The sequence below is a fragment of the Aptenodytes patagonicus genome, chromosome 2 (genome assembly GCF_965638725.1).
Source record: "Aptenodytes patagonicus chromosome 2, bAptPat1.pri.cur, whole genome shotgun sequence".
Lineage (NCBI taxonomy): Eukaryota > Metazoa > Chordata > Aves > Sphenisciformes > Spheniscidae > Aptenodytes > Aptenodytes patagonicus.
Genome location: NC_134950.1, coordinates 115,670,185 through 115,689,222, shown reverse-complemented (window position 1 = coordinate 115,689,222; position 19,038 = coordinate 115,670,185). Strand labels below are relative to the sequence as shown.

General features: G+C 46.2%; 1 protein-coding gene across 1 annotated transcript in view; it reads right to left on the bottom strand.

Moving 5' to 3' along the window:
• The window catches only part of ITGA9 (integrin subunit alpha 9), a 233,274-nt gene that overhangs the window by 199,023 nt on the left and 15,213 nt on the right, over nucleotides 1–19,038 (bottom strand). Inside the window, exons 4-7 of the mRNA XM_076330800.1 lie at nucleotides 15,987–16,110; nucleotides 6,424–6,491; nucleotides 3,959–4,088; nucleotides 2,278–2,363 (exon numbers count right to left, since the gene is read on the bottom strand). Coding sequence (XP_076186915.1) covers nucleotides 2,278–2,363; nucleotides 3,959–4,088; nucleotides 6,424–6,491; nucleotides 15,987–16,110 — 408 coding nt within the window. The remainder of the gene's footprint in view (nucleotides 1–2,277; nucleotides 2,364–3,958; nucleotides 4,089–6,423; nucleotides 6,492–15,986; nucleotides 16,111–19,038) is intronic.

The following is a 19,038-nucleotide window of genomic DNA, read 5'->3' as shown; positions in this document are numbered from 1 at the left end:
GAGACTGCCCGGAAAAGAGCAGGGCAAAAGGCTGAGAAGGCATAACCCCACTCCCCTTCCCTTATCTAGCCTTCCCTTCTCAGGGAAGTATGTGCCTGCACATACTGACTGCAAATTTCACGATGCTTTAGCAAAGGTCAGACTAGAAATCCCGATCGGACCACCCAAGGCATTTGCACTGTTTCTGTCTGAAACAATCTGTAAATCAGAAAACTATTCATAGTCCACAGGAGAAACTGTTTTACCAAGAACTCTCGGGGCTAGTAGTATTGATGTAAGTTCAGTAACAGATCTTGTACCAAAATTTAAGACCTAAAACACATGGCTTGTAGAAAGAGACTCTCTTCGACAGAAAGGCTGGCTCAGTCAGCGTTTGAGACTTCTCCAGCGTTTGTCAGGTTCCCTGGTAGCAGGTGCTCACACAGTTTGCAGGACAGAGGATCCCTTACTTCCAAGGCCACATGGCAGCGCCAAGCACTTTGACATAGTTGAATATGTGGCGAGTTATTAATAGGTGGTGAGACAGAGTTCAAAGCTGTTTTCAGCTGAGAACACAGCACAGATTTACTGTGGAGAATCAGTCTAGATACGAAGAACTCCCCAGGTCTTGCAGTGGCACCTTTAGCAGCAAGAGTACGTTGCCAGGTGTCACCACTCCAAACCCAGTCTTACTAATGACACTCCTGGTGACTTTGGAGAAATGACTCAGTCTCATTAAGCATCTTGGCTTTACCTTCAGTGAAAAGAGTGCAACAATGCTAATCACCTTCTATCAGGGAAGTGGAAAGGATTAGCTTATTAGAGAGTGTGGAAAGCGCAACAGGACTGCTCAGCGTAATGTCCTGTACTCAACACCTCTTACCGCCCCTTTGCCATGCGTTCCTGCTACCCACATCCCATGCCAAGGGAGAATAACAGGAGCTTTTGCAACTAGAGCAAGAGTCTTTAAACTACAGGGCCAGCTGCTTTCTCATGGATCTCATGTTAGCAGCTGTTTTTTCCCCCTCCTTGTACAGAAATTAAACCTGTTCCACAGAGAAAACAGGTTGGAAGGAAGGTGCATTGCAGCAGCCGTGACAGAGTACCTGGGATAAAGAAACTATGTCTTTCCCATATACGTCTTCTCAGTAGCAACTGTGCTGCTACTATATCCCCTATGTCCTAGTCACGCCAGATCAGGTTTATGTACCAAGTTCATCCTCTACTTTTATTCCATTTTCCCCATTTGCACTGCTACCCCCTGGGACATTGTTACTGCCAGAAATAATCTGCTTAAACCAAGGGATAGCGTTGCTGGTAATGTAGATCTCTCACTCCTTATTGTTATGACTCAGCTACAACTGATGTTGTAGCAGGAGAGCCAGAGGGAGGAAGATGGAAGGGGGCTGCAGGACATCTCTGCTCAAGCACATGGAGGCAGCAGGCCCCAAAAGGACCAGATTTTGAAGAAAGAGTGGCAAAAGCAGATCCTTTACATCTCTTCCCTCCCTCTCCCCCCACCCACTTCTCCACCTTTGGTTCAGAAGTGTATAGGGGTCACAGCGCTCACCTTCACCCTGCTCCTGATAGCAGCCGGGTACTCAACACGGGAACAAGCAGGCACACCTAACTCACCAGCCATCTCCATCTAGCTGTTCACTCGCTTACATCTTTAGGACAGCAAACATATGTATGCCTACGGAAAAACCTTTTTTTTCGTTTTTTCTTCTCAAGAGCCTATCACCAAGATTTTTAAGTACAGCTGGCAGAAACCCAGATTCTAATCCACTAAACATCAGCATATTATGAAGTTTTAAAAGAGACATCAAATTGCCTAGTAAATGGCATTTCATGCTATTAGAGATGCTACCCTGAAGTAAATACCGAAACAGTCCACATGTGAAGCATTGTCAAACGTATGAAGAAAAAAAGCAGAAGACAAACTCTTTTTTCCAGGTTTTTTTCATTTCCAGGCAAGGTTTAAGTGATACCTATATGTCACAAATCCTAAACAGAAGTGGTGTGAAATAAACGTTGCCAGTGTCACACTAAAATAACTCTTTTAAGGGTTCAGTGGGAGTCAGAGGAAAGTGAGGGAGGAGGGATGTGAGACACCAGGAGGAAGAGGTGGAGAAAATTTGATGACTTCAAACTACCTCACCTCTCCCCTGCACAGTGCTCCGAAACTACCCCGTAGGCAAAAATCTCTTGGCTTTCTCAGACATGTGGGAACTGCATCAATATTGCTTTTTTTGCCCTGTTGCATCCGACCACATTACTGTTGACAAAAAGCCGCACCTTTCCGATGCCTCCATCCTGGGGAGCTCCTCCTACAATGTCCGTGGTAGTTGGCTGAGAGAAATGACCGGCTGTCACCGCATATCCTGAGCAGGAGATGGGGTGGGGTGGGAGAGGAGAGAGGAAATACATAAATAAATAGATAAATAAATAATCAATCATGAAAGGAAAGAGCCTTAGAAACAGGGTCAGCCAGCTGGATCACACTCTGGGTTTCACCGCTCCTCCTGGGCTGCGCATTGTTAGCATTCAGCAACTGTTCTGCCCAGGATGCACCAATATTCAGCTCAAGAGCTCACGGAGGTGGAAAACAACACTGTGCCCTCCAATACTCTTCCAAAAGCTGAGAGAAGGAAGGTGTGTGTGGAGCTTGGCAACAGACACACGAAGCAGGTACGGGGAGCAGTTCAGCAACCGCAAGTCCAGAAAGGGAAGCGGCAAAACAGGAACAGGCACACACAAACAGAGCAAAGAAACCACATCATCGCAGAGAAAGTATCACATCAGACAGCAACAGTCCCACACAGACCAGACAGAAGTATCCTCCTTTGGCTGAAATCACTGCCCAGGAAGGCTTGGAAAATTATGTGCCTTTTTGGTCGGGGGGGAAGGCGGAGGACAGTAGGCAAAGAGGTCAGAGAAGTTAATGGCTTAAAAAGATTTTTGTTTAGGCGAGAAGAAAAATGGGAAGATAGATCAAAGAAAGAAAGTGTATTTGAAAGAAGGAGATCAAAGTTTCAGTCTTATTTGATATATTAAAATGATATATAATAACTAAAGAAGAGTAGAGTGCTTTCCTTCTAAGGCTGTCTTGTATTTGCCTTGCTCTTCTGCTGTAAATTATGAGACTCTTGTCTACATGGTAAACACTATAATTCAGGTCTGTCAGTGGCAAAACCTATTTATGTCCTTAAATATGTATATATACACTCCTCATTTAGCTATTGCCAAGCAGCATCTTCCAAGTGGTATTTTTTTAAAGACTAAAGGTTAAGGGGAAAAAGAGAGGTCAGTGCGAGTCTTTAGTCAAACAATATCAAACTACTGACTGTTTGAAATGCCTTCTAGGTCTCAACAGTCTTAGGCACTGGGGATTAGGTGGAAGCCTTTAAATTAAGTTTATCTGGGACATTAGCTCATTTTAGAGTAAGAAAAACCAACTGAGTTAAAGATGTACTCAAACCTATAGCCAATCCTTTCACAGCCTCCTTCTGTTGCCAGTGACTCACTTACATGGTGCTATTTTTGTTGAAATAAATTTGTATCTGCAATATACATTCTGTAATTATGTGTTGTACCCATTCTAAAGACAGGTGTAAGCAGACACGCAGCCTAACCAATGACAAATAATTTGTCCGTCGCAGGGCAAAAGCAGGAATGTAGGAGGCTCGCTACCATCCAACCTGCTTTTCAGTCAAAACGCATTTTCAATATTAGTCGAAAACATTATAGCAAAGGTTTTTTAAAACAAGCAAACAAAAATAGAATATTCTGGCTGCTTCTTTGCTTATATTTCTTTCCAGGTAGGTAACCCTTTAATTCAGACGTTCTTCCTTTCACACTTTTCATAAAAATACTCTATACCACCAAAAAAAATCAGTATCAACTTTATAGCATCAAAGCCTTGAAATATGCTGTTGGACTAATCCATTCTCACAGTGAGCACCAGAGGGCTGCTTACCAAGGTACGTGTACCGCCTGGCTATCACAGCATCATCGTTCAGCTTGTAATATGTGTTGTCAGTGAGATTCAGTACTTTGACAGTTCCTGTCCAATAATAAGATCCCGGTGCCCCCATAATGACCAGCTCCTACAACAGGAAAAACAGAAGGGTGTGGGGGAAAGGGTGGGGAAAAAAATAAACAACAGTCAAAACTGGACAAAAATTCATGCTTTACACAGTAATGGAGAAGGGTATTAACTTAAAACACCAATTATAAGCCCATCTATAACAATCTCCATTCTGTGTGCATTTAGAGAATATCCTTCTTCCCAAACCTGGAGGTCACTGCACACACCCTGGAGACACACGGTCTCCCCTTTTATGGCCCACTTCTGCTCAGCTGTTCTGCCGCTTCAATAAAAGACCTTCCTCAGCCTTACTAACCATCGAATTTATCCCTGCTAACACAGTCCTCCCAAAAATCTCTCTCCACCTGCTGCCTTTCCCAAACATCTTCCAGAAGACCTGAAGACCTCCACCAAGTGACAGAAGCGCCCCAGCACACCCAGACCCACCACTCAGCTACAGACTGTGCCTCAATGCTGGCTGACATGCTATACCAACCAATCATGAAGGATACAACACAAAGGATTTTGATTTTACAACTATGAAGCTAAAGAGCTGCCATGCACTCAACAAGCAGGGTGTGTGTTATGTCACAGTTGGAACATTTTGCCTTGCTCTGTCCTCAGATACACTCTGCTGTTCAAGAGACAACCTGGCTATAGTTCATTACAGACACCCAGCATGATTCAAAATTTTAAAAGATTAGAAATCAGGCAAAGTTTCATCCAGCATCCAAAGGTAAGATGCTCATGGATAATGCTTTTGAATCAAAATGAAAGGTACATTCACATGCAAAAGAGATTGCAAAAATGTTGCCCCAAAGCATCCAGCATCCTTGCAGGGAAACCTTACTCCTGGATGTGGTTTTAAATACCTCCCACAAAGGACCAAATTAAACCTGGGAAGTATTAAGCCTAGGTAAGTTCTCCATCCCTGGAGGAGACACGAGGACAGCTGCTTTGCCTCACATCTCCATTCAGTGCAAGGCCACGGGTGAACTCCATCCTTGTGGGAAAATGCTCCTACGCCCGGGATCCCTTCAGGTGACCAGTTCCATTTGGGGGGGAGACAAAACAAAACAAAAAGGGATTTTCCTAATAAGACTGCAGGGACAGGACTGCAAACCCAACCAAAGAGCAGGACGTGCTTGGCAACAGCTTTTTTCCTTGGGAGGGGCCGTGCCCTTGAGATCAAGGGATCATTTACCAGCAGGAATGACTGCCATCAGCAGTGCTGAATATATGGTAGGGGCTTGCCTGTTTGACCCAAAAAGCCATTTATCTGTGTTTCCTGCTCAGTGAGCTGCCATCGGGCTGAAGCAAAGAAAGTTCAAAGATACCTTTTGAACTAGGGTAGCAAAGGACGATTTAAAGCATTGGAACAGCAACAGGCTGGAGAGAGCAGACAAGCCAGGAAACAGCTGCTGCTGGCTGAACATCCAGTTATCAGACAGTGCCACTGCAGCAACGTCACCTGCCATCCCAGTTTACTCGGAAATCACCTTCTACCATTTCAGAGAGGACACCTTTATTCTGCTTATATCAGCCTGGACAATAAATTCTGCAGACCAGCGCATATATAATTAGGAGTGAGTATATACTTGACATGACAGTAACAAGAAGCCTGATACTGAAATAGCTTTTTTTCCCCTTAAAAAAACAGAACAAAACAAAACAAAACAAAAAAACCCAACCCTGAAACATTACAAAAAGATATCAATACATATATAAGGGAACAAATTAATCCCTGACATAACTAAAACATGGCTGATAGACTTCTGTCCAGGAAAGAATATGGTCTGGTAATTAGAACAGCTCCGGAGCATATATTTTACCATGCTATTTTTTCTCCATCTTTTTGAAATAAAGAACTGAAGCAGAACTGAAAAAAAAAGTGTTTATCTTATGTATGTATATGTATGTGCATGTGCATATATATATTCACATAGATACATATACCCACATGTACACATACATAAACAAAACTGTTCAGGGAGGACTTTTACATCATCACTTAAAGTAAAGAGTTAACGTTAGACACAGAAATATCTCTATGCAAGTTTTGGGATGTACGCAATAAAAATATTCCCCAAGGACGTTTCCCAGAGTCAATTCATTCATTCTTGTCCACAGACCTTGAGAAACACATGCATGTATGTATGAACCACTGGGCAGGCATTGCGCAAGATGCAGGCACCCAGGAGGCCAAACAAGGCAGGAGGGTGTTTGCTTGCAGGAAGGGACCAAGCTCAGCACTCAGCCTGCTGTCCAAGCCGTGCTCAGGGTCCCCTCCTGGGACATGCGGCAGGAGAGCTGCTCACCAACCCCATCCCTTCCATGCATGCACCCCTGCTCACCTCAGTGAAGAAGCCCGCAATCCCCGCCTGGCATGAGCCGTGCTCCTCCCCATACTTCTTCTTGTACTCTGGATGGGAGAAGGGAACAAAACAAACCGTGGTCATCCCTAGCATGGCACATTCTCTCCACCTGAGCTGTCTGCATTGCTGCATGCAGTCTCGAGGGACACCAGTACACAGAGCTCCCAGGTTTTACTGATGGATCTGCCACCGATGTGCACCATGGCAGCATCCTCACCCACATCGTGGGGAAAGCGAGGGGCCTGAAACCAGGGTGGGCATATCCAGCGTGCTGCCTAGGGAGCCGCTAAATGAGCAGTATCACAGTAACATGATGACAACAGCAGCAGCCTCACCCCAGTAAAGGTGCATCAGCAGACGCCCCTGCCTCCGGCGGCTAGATCCACGCAGCTGGGAAGGAAGGGAGCAAAAGGCGACGCCCATGCCTGCGTGCCACCAACCCTGCACCAGGAGGTTTAATTCCCCAGGCCTGTCACTACCTCAGAGAAATAAGTGATTCCCCCCTACAATGTCACCAAAGCCCCCGTAAACATTTCTGGTGGAGGGATGCTTCGGGCCACTGGCCCCAGCAGGGAGGTGGCAAGTGAGGAGAGGGCGCTGCGCTTCTAAGTGACCAGACAACAGTCTCATTTGAGGGATGCTCAAGTCTGCTGCTTTTCATGGCCATCTGCTCAGAGCTGCCAGTTCACAGGGGACCCAACCAGCATCACTACAGTTTTTGTTTCTGTATTTTATGTAGCAATTATCAAACCTGAGGAATTTTTACGTTGTCTTTTTGCAGAAGAGGAAAAAAATATTTTTAGAAATACATTCAGTTTGAGGCGGGGGTGGGGGAGGAATAAAAAAGAAAAAAAAAAAGAAAATCACTTTCCACCCTGCCTTAATCCAAACATTTTCAGTTTAGGAGCACTTGAAACTTAGAGCTGGATCAGAACCTTTGCAGGTTTTTTCCAGAGCATTTTCAAATATTTACCATACTAATGAGTGCCCAGCTTCAGCATATTGCCACTTCCTGTATATTACAGTAATTCAGGCTCCAAAAACATTCACCATATAGCCTGATAATTGTGATTTTTTTTTTTTTTAAGTAAGCACCATTAACTCATTGCTAAATGATAAAAATTTTAATGAAAACAATAAGCACGTTGTCTCTTTGGAACCAAGCAAGTTCCTTTTGAGTTGCATTTTATCTTATTGAAGATCAAAAGGAATTAATTATAAACTCCTACCTTCTCACAGAATTTTTTCAAAACATTGTATGTGTATATACACACACACCCCCCCACACACACACACCCATTCCCCCTTTATATATTATATATAGCCTCTTCCTAACATAATAAAGATGCTCAGATTTTAAGGAATTTGCTGAGGTCATACCAGTTGCACAGGGAGACTTTTAATTGGAGAGACCGTGCAGAACAGTGACTTGATCCACAAATTACAGCCCAAATGCCTAACGCCCTTGGCCAAGGCAGGGTCCTGCCAAAGCAGATATGTGTCCCAGCAGACCAGGAGGGCCAGAAGCACACTTGGGTTTCCTAGTGGGAATGCATGACAACAATTCCACTGAGAAATGAAGCCCATATTTGCTCATGGCTATTCAGAAAGTGCTGGGGCTCTGAATCACTAGCTCTCCACATATAGTCTCTCACGGAGCCAGGCACTCGTCTGGGAAACAAATATTTGTTTATTGATATGAACATTTTTTTATTCAGAGAGCCGAGGAGATGAGGTTTCTCCCTCTGGCATTTCCTGAAAAATAATGCTGTGCATGTCCTAAAGGCCCTGCCTTCGCTGCGGCTGGATTCCCACCCTTGCATAGGATGAAATGCAGCAAGTTCCATGTCCATCCCATTCAGACACTTTCGCTTCCAGACAGAGTTTTCCCTTTACACAATGTACTGAAGCATGAACAGACCTTGCCTCTTCACGATTTTGCACTCGACCTATTGTAATTCGAAACAAAATGCTGCTAGCCACTATGGCCTTGGAGGTCTGCAAGTATGCTTCTGCCTTACCTGCTAAACTCGGCAGGAGGCTTTTGTCATGCCAGAGCTCAAAGCTTTAGAGCCTGCCTCCTTAAATCCCACTGTATTGGGTTTGTGTGGCAAGGTTTTGGTAGCAGGGGGGGCTATAGAGGTGGCTTCTGTGAGAAGCTGCTAGAAGCTTCCCCCGTGTCCGACAGAGCCAATGCCAGCCAGCTCCAAGAGGCACCCACCGCTGGCCAAGGCCGAGCCCATCAGTGATGGTGGTAGCGCCTCTGTGAGAACATATTTAAGAAGGGGGGCGGGGGGGAAACCTGCACAATAACAATTGCAGCCAGAGAGAGGAGTGAGAATACGTGAGAGAAACAACTCTGCAGACACCAAGGTCAGTGAAGAAGGAGGGGGAGGAGGTGCTCCAGGCGTCGCAGCAGAGATTCCTCTGCAGCCCATGGTGAAGACCATGGTGAGGCAGGCTGTCCCCCTGCAGCCCATGGAGGTTAACAGTGGAACAGATATCCACCTGCAGCCTGTGGAGGACCCCACGCCAGAGCAGGTGGATGCCCAAAGGAGGCTGTAGCCCTGTGGGAAGGCCGTGCTGGAGCAGGCTCCTGGCAGGACCTGTGGACCCGTGGACAGAGGAGCCCATGCTGGAGCAGGTTTGCTGGCAGAACTTGGACCCCATGGGGGACCCACTCTGGAACAGTCTGTTCCTGGAGGACTGCACCCCATGGAAGGGACCCACGCTGGAACAGTTTGTAAAGAACTGCAGCCTGTAGGAAGGACTCACGTTGGAGAAGGTCGTGGAGAACTGTCTCCTGTGGGAGGGAGCCCACGCTGGAGCAGGGGAAGAGTGTGAGGAGTCCTCCCCCTGAGGAGGAAGGAGCGATAGAGACAACGTGTGATGAACTGACCACAACCCCCATTCCCTGTCCCCCTGTGCTGCTGGTGGGGAGGAGGTAGAGAAAATCAGGAGTGAAGTTAAGCCCGGGAAGAAGAGAAGGGGGGGCGAAGGTGGTTTTTTTAAGATTTGGTTTTATTTCTCATTACCCTACTCTGATTTGATTGGTAGTAAATTAAACTAATTTCCCCCAGTTGAGTCTGCTTTGCCCATGATGGTAATTGGTGAGTGATCTCTCCCTGTCCTTATTTCTACCTACGAGCCTTTTGTTATATTTTCTCTCCCTTGTCCAGCTGAGGAGGGGGAGTGATAGAGCGACTTTGGTGGGCACCTAGTGTCCAGACAGGGTCAACCCACCACATTCACTTTACAGGATATTTTTTTTTTGATGGAGGGCTAGAGGGACTCATGCTGATGCTCAGGGAGCGCAAGCCAGCACCATGCCCTACCTGAAAAGCCACCCCAGGGCCGAACAGCCATGGCCAACCTGGCCTGCTAGCCAGGCCCCCAGCCTACCACGAGACCACAGCGCCCACCGTCCCTTTAGGCACTAGAGGCTGCAGTCCCTGCTAAATCTTACTCATGACCCAGGCCAGGGCACGGCCTCTTAAAAGCCAAATGGGCCCCTCATCTGGGACTTCAGAAAAGAGGATTTTTGAGAGGAAGCCTTGATGGCTCTCTGTGTCAGGCCCATAACCAACCACTGCAAGTATGCCCCGTTGACAATTTGATGGATTTAAAATGTTGTATTTCCCTATAAAATTGTATTATGTTTGGCTCACGGTTTCTTTAAGCGTCTCCTTCAAAAAACACACAGCTCAATTTGCTTTAAAATAAAAGAGGAAAATTGCCATAGGATATTTAACTTGCACAGTGGAAGGTTTAGGGTCAGGCGAATAACAACATAACCGTGGGGAATGCCTCAGCACGGGATGGGAGGCAAATAAAATTTGTTTCTTATTTTGGACTTTCAAACTTCTTCTCTTATAAACAGGCTTTCCAGCACTTTTGGTTTTGTTTTTTTTTTTCACGATTCGGCCACACACAATGGCGGCTTTCCCAGCCATCAGAGCTTTGCCGTAGACTTGGGTGAGGCTTGAACGTCTCCAAACCATCACCCCGCATAACTCCAGACGCCTGCAGGTGCGAGTGATCCCCTGAATTCGGCTGCAAATTAAAACCAAGGGCATGCAAAACTGTAGGAGGACTGCAGAAGGAATGGTGGCAGCTATTCAAGGGTAGTAGATGGATCCGTAGCTTCATGCAGCTGTGTTTAACAAATATGCAAAATTACTTCATTTCTTAGGATAAACAGAGGATTTTCTTCTGATAAAACAATACATGCACAAAAATTAAACCATTTCTCCAATCAAGTCAAAAACTTGTTGAATTCACAGCATTGTTTTATTAGAATATAATTTTGCCTACTTTAAAAGAAAAAAAAAAAAGAGACACCAAATTCAGATCAGGGAGTAACTTGAAACAAAAGCGCCAACATCAGAGGACACAACAGAGCTAATTTTCATCAGCAATATACATATTAGAAAAGGAATAGAAACACATATATTGTTTTCATTGTCAGGCAGTGAAAAATCAATTATTCTTTAAATGAACCAAATTATTATTAACTGCAATGCATAAGGAATGGGAAAGACTGGGGGGTTTAAATGGTTGTGTAATAAACTGACTTGGTATATCAACTGAAGCTCATACTTTCACAGACACTGTTCACGGCTTTCTGTGATGTTCAGTGTTTTTTAAGTCACTTATATTGGCAATACCGTCTGCTCGAACTAATGGCCCTACATTTCACTTAAATAACTAGTTACGTTGTGATTGTAACAGTGAATAGATGGGATTGCAGCATTTCAATTAAATTCAGAGTTTGGATATAACCAGTGCGTCTGTGAACTGAAGAAAAGACATCAAAACATTTTGACTTGAATAAATACCTGACAATACTTCTCAGGAAAAAAAACAGAGCTTACAGAAGAAGAATAAATGGATTCATTACAGTAGTGTGGCATAACATACAGCAACGATGCAAAGCAATGACTGTCCTTCCTCCCTACAGGTATCAAGACTCCATCTTCTCATTATGGGGTCTGAGCACGTCACAGATACCAATTAACCTCTTTTCCTAACAACTCTGAGAGAGGAAACAGCTTTAGTGACATTTTGGAAGAGGAAACGGAAGCACCCAAAGGCCCAAACACCCCAGATATTGAGGCTATTTGAGCATTTAAAGCTCCACTGACACAGAGCAGCGGTCAGCACCACGTTCTGGGGGGATCCAGACAGAGGCAGTCCTCCCCACGGAGCCAGCAGCCCAGCCCGGATGGACACTGAGCTCCTGGTCTCCAGCATAACCCTTTCAGCACAAAACCACCCCTTCTCATCGGCCCACCTAACTCCCACCTGCATGTGGCTTCCCCCATCCCTTCCCACACGCCAAGTAGGTCTCCTTCCACCCATGGTCACAGCCCAGAGCAGCCCCCCACATGCTGGATTGTCACATCCCAGCCCCACAGACTTCTGCCTCCTCCCTAGAGCACGTCTGCCTCTCCCAAGCAGCGGATGAGCCCAAAAGGCATGAAAACCAAGATTTCTTCTACCTCCCCTCCACTTCAGTGCACAGCAGCGACACCTGTCACTCGTACGACATTGCCATCCGTCCATCCATCCATCAATGCAGTGAAACGATCAACCAGCAGGAAACCGTGCAGTTACTGTGTCAGCTCACAGCTTTTGCACACCTGAATAGCAACATTTGCATGAGGTTTAGATATTGCATACAGTGGATTTGTTAGTTTCCGCATAGCTCCAGGCAATAACTGCTGTCATGAACAGATCCTTTGTTTTTACACTTCTTTACTGTTCTTTCTCATCTGCCCGCAGACTGCTGTGCTGTGCACCCCCGATTACACAGACTGCATGCCAGTAAAGTAACTGCTGCAGCAACAGCTGATAGCAAAGCAGTAAGATGAGGCTGAGTCTGGAAGAGGTGGCTGCCTCTGCGACTTTGAAGATGTGCCATGAATGAATACATAAAGCAAAAAAGAGAAGAAGATGGTAGTGGTTTGTAGCCATGATGATCTCGGGTTCTAAGAGAAGTAAGGCTGAGGAAGAAGTAATTGGATAAAAAAATATACAAACAAACAGGATAAGCTGTGATGCGTGATGATTCTGAAGGCAAATGCTCCTCAACTTTTTCTCTGAGCAAACCTGTCTAAAAGTCTCTAAGCAAACTTCAATGCTATAACATAGCATAAGCTCCACAGTGCAATAAAATCCTGTATTTACCATCTTCACAGATGGAAGCAAAGTGGACAGCCATAGTAAACTATCATTTGCACTGGAAGTCTCTTCCTTCCTGACAGTGTTTCACTACACTAGGAAGAAACAGTAGTAATCTTTCTGACCTAGCATTGTGGTATTGGGTTTGCACCACAAAGCAGGGATGTTTTGATGGCTCCCAGAAAACCAAATGTGGTCTGGACCCTGTGGGAAAACTTGCTTATCCCTTTGGAGGCGAGGCACGTGAGCATGTGCTGTTCCCCTTATTTACTAACCAAAGGGTCCATCAGTCTTCCCCACCTCCACCACCAACTCCTACCGCAGAGGAAACCATCCCAGCTCTCCCCATAAGCTGGGCTGCCTCTCACAGTAGACGTGGCCACCCTTCTTTGCAAACTGAATGCATTGGGCGAGGAATGAAGAGGCAGCTTCCTTTTTTTGGAAGGCCATTAAAATGATGGGAAAAATAAACAAGTGAAAGCACTGCCTGGAAGACCGTGGCTTCATACGCCAGCTATACCACAAAGGACATCCAGCTCATATAAACCAGATTAGTTCCTACTCAGAAAGACTGCATTTAACTATTAGGCTTGCTGCTGTTCTCATTAGCTCTCAATCACTTCCAGACTTCTGTCAGCCCTTTCAGGGAAGCCGGACAAGAATAAGATGGATTGAGACTACTATGTTGTTGCACCCCTACCATCCAGTCAGGAAATTTCCATTTCCTCCTTTGTCTTTAATTATTAAGCCTGCTTTATGCGGAGAGAAAACATACCGTATGCATTAAGTACGTCTGTCCCAAGGTCAGACTCCTCTCCCTTTCTGGCACAAGACTTTTGTTATACAAGCTAATAATCCGTCTCGAGGTGCACACACACACGGAGATGGATGGAGACTGATGTGCACTCAACTGGCCTGCACCTTCGCCAATTAGGCGAGAGCCAGCTCTGGTTGTGGACCATAGAGCCGCACCAGCCTCTCACGGGGCTTATCGCTTTAGCTGTGCTAACGAACACGGCTTCTGGAAATGAGGATGCAACTGCCTGCACCCATTCACACACAGCAAGTCCTGGAGAAGGCCGGGACCTCGGCAGGCGAAGGCGCGCTCCCCAGTGCAGGGCTCGCAGCCATGGCTTTGGCAGTGTCCCAGTGACAGCCAAGAGGCTCTCGGTGTAGTGGCACTTCAGCTGCATTACACACCATGTTTATTATCCCTATCAGACTCGCCGCTTCTCCCCTTTGGGCTGTTCCTCAGTGTCAGTGGAGGAGAATTTCTTCTGCTTCCAGAAAGTGAAGGAAAAATGTTACAAGGATGACTGCAATCTTATTTCACAGCAAACCTCAAACAACGAATCCCTCTGCATGATGTGCAACAGCTACCTCTCTCCTTGAGCTTGTCTTACTGAAACCTAAAAGATCCAGGAGTAAACAAATGCAGCCATCCCTTGTGATACTTTGTGATTTCATGTCTGATGGGGGGGGGGAAATCAGTCCCAAACCTCCAATTTTCACTCCATGGAGTGAAATTAAGCCAACATCATACTGCACCAGCCCTGCCAATTTTCCACTGGCTGCTCTGCGTGTACTAGGCCCACACATTTCTATTTTCTAGCAATTCCTGGCAAATATCCTGTCAGATTAGCAGCAGTCTTACTCCAAAGACATGACGCACAGAAAAAACACAAGTGGTTTGTCTCTTCCAGAAACCACCTCCCCGCCACAGCTTCAGGCGGGCTGTCTTTAAGGCGGCGCAGGAGCAGTGGCACAGGCTCAGAGGGAGCCCCGGCAGCGTCCCCGTGCATGCGCATTGACCATAAAGTTAATATCAGATGATTTGCAGTGCATTACCTCAGTCTGAGGCCTTATCCTGATTTTGCTGACAGGAACAAGGAGGGAGGGGGGGGGGAATAAAAAAAAGGACAAATACAGTAGGACAGTGCTCATAACAGGAAGGCTTACTTAGTTTACTTGTATTCTGCTGCACAGCAGCTGGCATGGCTGGGTCCAGAGACTCAAAACCCGCCATGTTTCAAATAATGACCAATTTCAGGGCTGGGAAACGCTCAATGCACGAGTGCGTGCCGTCTCCAGAAGGTGTGTGGGTTTGCAGTGGCAGCTCCCTGAGCAAAGCCCAGAGGGAGGTGAGGAGCTGCCTCATGAAAAAGAGTGGGCATGGAGCAGACCCAGCTCTGTCACAGAGCCGCTGAGCTGGGACACGGCCACTCGCCAGCAGCAAAGAAACTCGGTGGGACATCCACCACCTTATCCCTCTCTGACTTACTAATGTCAGCAGCAAGCCTGCTGGTGGCTGCTGCCAACTTTGGACAGGGGGGGGGAATGAATAAAAGCAAATAAATAAAATCAGAGGTCTTGCCCACACCAAACCCTGCTGCGCCTTGGTCTCCGAAGTCCCACGCTTCCTCAGGCTCTTACAGGCGAGAGGGGAAAGAGGATGCCCAGGACAGACAGGAGAAACCAAGAAGGTGCTTCCCCAAAAATGTTTCTCTGAAGGCCAAGAAATCTTAGGAGATACCCCATCTTCTTCCTAATGACACATTCATGCCTCTGATTTAGTTAATTGCTCTTGGCTGAGGAGACACTGTCTTCTGAAGTCTTTAGGAAAGGAAACATGATACAAGAGTCTCACATGCACCAGAGAGCTGGAAAATTAAAACGTTGACACTTGGGATTTGGAGCAGAACCAACAGGCACAGCCACCCGCTGGTCAGAGCTGGAGCCCTCCCTCTCCGTGCACCCCAAACCCAGACCTTCAGAGGATCCAGACAGGGACCAAGACACCTTACGGCACCCAAAACACAGCAGCAGTTTATATTAAACTGCTGCAGAAGTTCCCCAAACTGAGCAAGGTGCTAAGCAGCCCTTTCCCCCACTCTAGTCCTCTGATAAATCACAACATAAAAGTGAAAGTGTTTCCACAAGATGGGCAAATTGGTTCCCAGTTGCAACGTAATTCAGGATTTTTACCCTGTGCCACAGCAAAGCATGAGAGGCCAAGCTCAGATCAATATCTACTGATTATTCACATACGGGAAGAGAGAGCTGCTGTCTCAAAAACACAGCTCAGAAACTTATTATTCCTCTAGTAAAGTGCAACCATGCACAGTAAGTCACAGGACCCATTGTGCTACTCTCCCAACTTCATCCAAAACCCAACCACCACCCCAGCTGTGCCACAAGGCAGCCATATGTTACCAAAAAAAAAAAAAAAAAAAGAAAGAAAAATATCAGTAGCGAGGGTTACTGTGGATGGTTTTGGAAATAAAGGGAAAACACAGCAGCTGTAAAATGAGAGCGCAGCCAGGGAGGTGAGCCCCGCTCCCGGCCCCCACACTCCTTACCTTCGTAGCAGGGCAAGAGCTTCCTCCCATTGGGCTGCAGGTTGGGGGGAATGATGTTGCAGAAGCCGTGGGGCAGGATGTACTCTGTCTCATAGTAGATGTTTTTCCAGCGGTGCGCACATGCCTAAACAGATCATATCACATGCATTATCGACTCAGAGTCACAGAAGAGCCCCCCGACCAAGGCAGAGCACGCATGAACAGGACCTCTCAGCATCGCCTTCCCCCCATGACCCCTTCGTCCTCTCCTTACATCGTTTCTACATACTTACTCTTTCTAGATAAAGTATCTTCTCACTGTTATCCTCTGCAGCTCATGACACTGCCTGACCTGGCAGCTCAGATCTCAGCCTTCACGTGTGCATGACTAGGAAAACAGCAGGTCTCAGAGCAAGACAGAGCCCATGCTGGAGATTTCAAGATGTCTCTCTGTGTATGAATCCTCACAGCCAGTGATGCTTTTGTAACTAAAGATGCACTAGCAGAACCCAGCCAAGCCAGAAAAGGGGGAAAAACAGGAATAAAGACATTGAGAATACACATAAGAGGATCAGAATGGATGCTACGACTCAGAAGGTTACTAAGACCATATTAGAAGGTTATTCCACTAGAGGATGCATGTGTGAGTCAATGGCTTGTCTCACTGGGAAAGGCAGCTTTGTTTATGGTGACAGAAGAGCTGGGCCTTGCTTACTGGTAATGAATTTAAGTGAAAATGCCAGAGATTTTGTGGCAACAAGAGTGGCCACATCAGTCAAGGTGCAGATGAGCTGCAGGTGCCTTTCCCTTCGTAGTGAAGAATAAGATCACCCTGCAAAACCAGAGCTAAACCAGTCTCAGCAGGACACTTACTCAGAACAACTGCCACACACAGGCACACATACAAGCAATGTGGAGCTCGGTTCACACCTTCCCAGAACCCATTTGCTCCAAAAATTAACACTACATTGCTGCCAGACAAACCACAAGTTGCCTGATGCCCAGGAGTTACTTGGAATAAAAGGAAATGAAATACGAAACAGCAAGGGCTTTGAACTTGAGCACATGCCGGGCCGTATCTCCAGCTGGTCTAAGTCACTGAAGTCAGTGTAGATGTGTCAATTTATATCATTTAAGGCTTGGTCCCACGCGAACAGAGCAGCCTCTATGCTACAAATCATCTGCTCCACATACTTTTCCTGGAAACTTTGCATCAGCCCCCTTCACGATCCCCATACTTGACACTATCCTCCCCGGCCGAGACACCCTCTGTCTTCTTCCCTTTGTGCTACCCCACTTTTCTGCCTCAGCACCTCAGAGCTGCCCATGGGAGCACCTCAACTTCATTAAAAAATATATCCCTAAGACAGGCACAGTTGTGTCTCCTATCCAGTAAAGGACCTGGGAAGCGTATCAACCACTGGGAAGCTCAAAATTCAATCCAGCAGTCAACACAGGCCCCATCCCATATACTTAACCCCAGAAAGACGTAAAAGGGTAATACTACACCCATTTTTTTTTAACTGAAACAGAGCAAAACCAATTGTGCAAAAGCCTGCTCTGCTGTTAGCAGTGCTGCATTTGGAGTTTGATATTTATTGCTTTCCTAACTTCCAGTACTCAAGGAGAAGCACGTATGTTCTGAAGATGGCTATCGCAGAGGGATAACAAGGGACTCCGGGGGCCATGGAAAGCTCTGCACTGCACTGTGTGGCACAGGTTGCCACCCATGACACGAAGGATGCTTCTGATGGCACTCTGCTCGACAGCCAAATGCATGTGAGGAGTCCTGCAAAAAGAAGCTTTGGGGACTCCCTTATGTGCTTTAAGGAAGCTCACTTATGATTTTAATCCCCATGCACCACTCATTCAAAATTCAACAGCAACAAAAAAACAGCACGTGAAATGCTCGTTTCAGAGTAACCAGAAAATAGTTTCTCTCCTGATGGATCTGAGCTGCAAGCACAAATATACACATGCACAGCCCTTTTAAAGACAGTACCATAAAGACACATACCATTAAAGCAACAGTCAAGTCAACCCCAACTCCGGATATAAACTCAAACGGAAACAGACCAAGAGTATTTTTTAAAATTATGGAAAGATAAATAAAGGATTGTGATATAGTAAATTCCTTGACATTTTATATCTTGGAAACTGCAAGGGACTCACATAAATTAACCTACTAATCTCTCCCAGAGGAGCACAAACGACAGAGTCGGGGAGAGCAGCAGCATTTCATCACAAACAGGAGACTTTGCTCAGGAGTGAGGTGCAGAGGCCAAGAAAGATAGAACAATATAAGGAGAAAAAAAGGAGCTGCTGCATAAGAAGTATGTTTAAAATCAAATGGAGGCTATGGGCTCAGTTTAGCAATTCTGGGCACGCTTACCTAATCTGTTAGGGTTTGGGGGTTTTTTGTTTGTTTGTTTTTAATGACCACTTTTCTGTACCTTCAGCATGCTGTGTATTCAGGCACACTACAGTTTACTACTGACTGCCTGAGTCTGTGGACAGCTCGTAACCGTAGCTCCAAGAGATGAGCTCCACCTCGGTTATCTCAGCAGGGGCTTTCCCAGACTCCCCCACGCCACAGCTGCAGAATTTGACATTTTCCCAATGGACAGGAGTTCAGCAGCTCCTCTTCCTCCCCAAAACTCATTTTTTTGCAGCCAGGCAACCAGCACATTTGTCTCCCTGCCACGGCAAAGCTCGTCCACAGCTGCTTTTGGTTCTCCTGCCTTCCCAAAAATGTTTAGTTGGGTTACAGTACGCAGTCCCTGCATTATTCAACATTGCTGAGGCAAGGTGATGTGCTATGAAAGGCGGCTACAGCCTTCCTTCTTTGATGGCACACGTCTGAAGAGGTCTTGGGAACAGAGATGAGTCACCTGAATTTGATGCTGTGGAGAGGGGTTTTCTGTAGTTTTTTTTTCCTAAGGTGATTGCAAACAACTGACAGCTTATACACCCGTTTTTAGATGCAAGCCATGGGTGGGCCCTTGTGCAACGAGGAAGCCATCAGCACGCTTCGGTGCTCAGCAGCTGCTGCCGGGGCACAGGCTCCAGCTCT